The 640-nt window shown below is 46.2% G+C and overlaps 1 protein-coding gene across 1 annotated transcript; it reads left to right on the forward strand.

The window, feature by feature from the left end:
* Positions 1-248: 248 nt before the first annotated feature.
* Positions 249-640, forward strand: LOC102820412 (polyubiquitin-B-like). The gene has a single exon (XM_006867339.1). The coding sequence runs from the start codon at positions 249-251 to the stop codon at positions 480-482; it is 234 nt and encodes a 77-aa protein (XP_006867401.1). The 3' UTR covers positions 483-640.

The following is a 640-nucleotide window of genomic DNA, read 5'->3' on the forward strand; positions in this document are numbered from 1 at the left end:
GACCCATAGCGACCCTGTATAGTGTTTCCGAGGAGTGAATTGGTGAGCTTGAATAGCCCCTCTTGTGATTTAAGCTGACTTTGCAGTCCAGCGCATTAATCCACAACGCCAAGCCAGGACTCCCTCACATGCATTTGAGGCTATTAAGAACACCATGGAGAGGCGACGGGTGCCGCCGAGATTTGTGGTTGCAGCTTGATTCCTCGGTTTTATCCGTAGTGTTTTTCCCACTTCGCAAATAGGTCAAAATGCAGATCTTTGTAAAGACCCTGACTGTCAAGACCATCACCCTGGAAGTGGAGCCCAGTGACACCATCGAGAATGTCAAGGCCAAGATCCAGGACAAGGAAGGCATTCCCCCTGACCAGCAGAGGCTCATCTTTGCAGGCAAGCAGCTGGAAGATGGCCGCACTCTTTCTGATTACAACATCCAGAAAGAGTCAACTCTGCACCTTGTCCTTCGTCTGAGGGGTGGCTGTTAATTCTTAAGTCTCATATCCGTGATGCCAAGTGATGGCATTACTCTGCACTATAGCCATTTGCCCCAATTTAAGTTTAGAAATTGCCAGTTTCAGTAATAGCTGAACCTGTTCAAAGTGTTAATAAAGGTTTTGTTGCATGGTAAAAAAAAAAAAAAAAA

This window comes from Chrysochloris asiatica, unplaced genomic scaffold (assembly GCF_000296735.1).
Source record: "Chrysochloris asiatica unplaced genomic scaffold, ChrAsi1.0 scaffold00104, whole genome shotgun sequence".
Lineage (NCBI taxonomy): Eukaryota > Metazoa > Chordata > Mammalia > Afrosoricida > Chrysochloridae > Chrysochloris > Chrysochloris asiatica.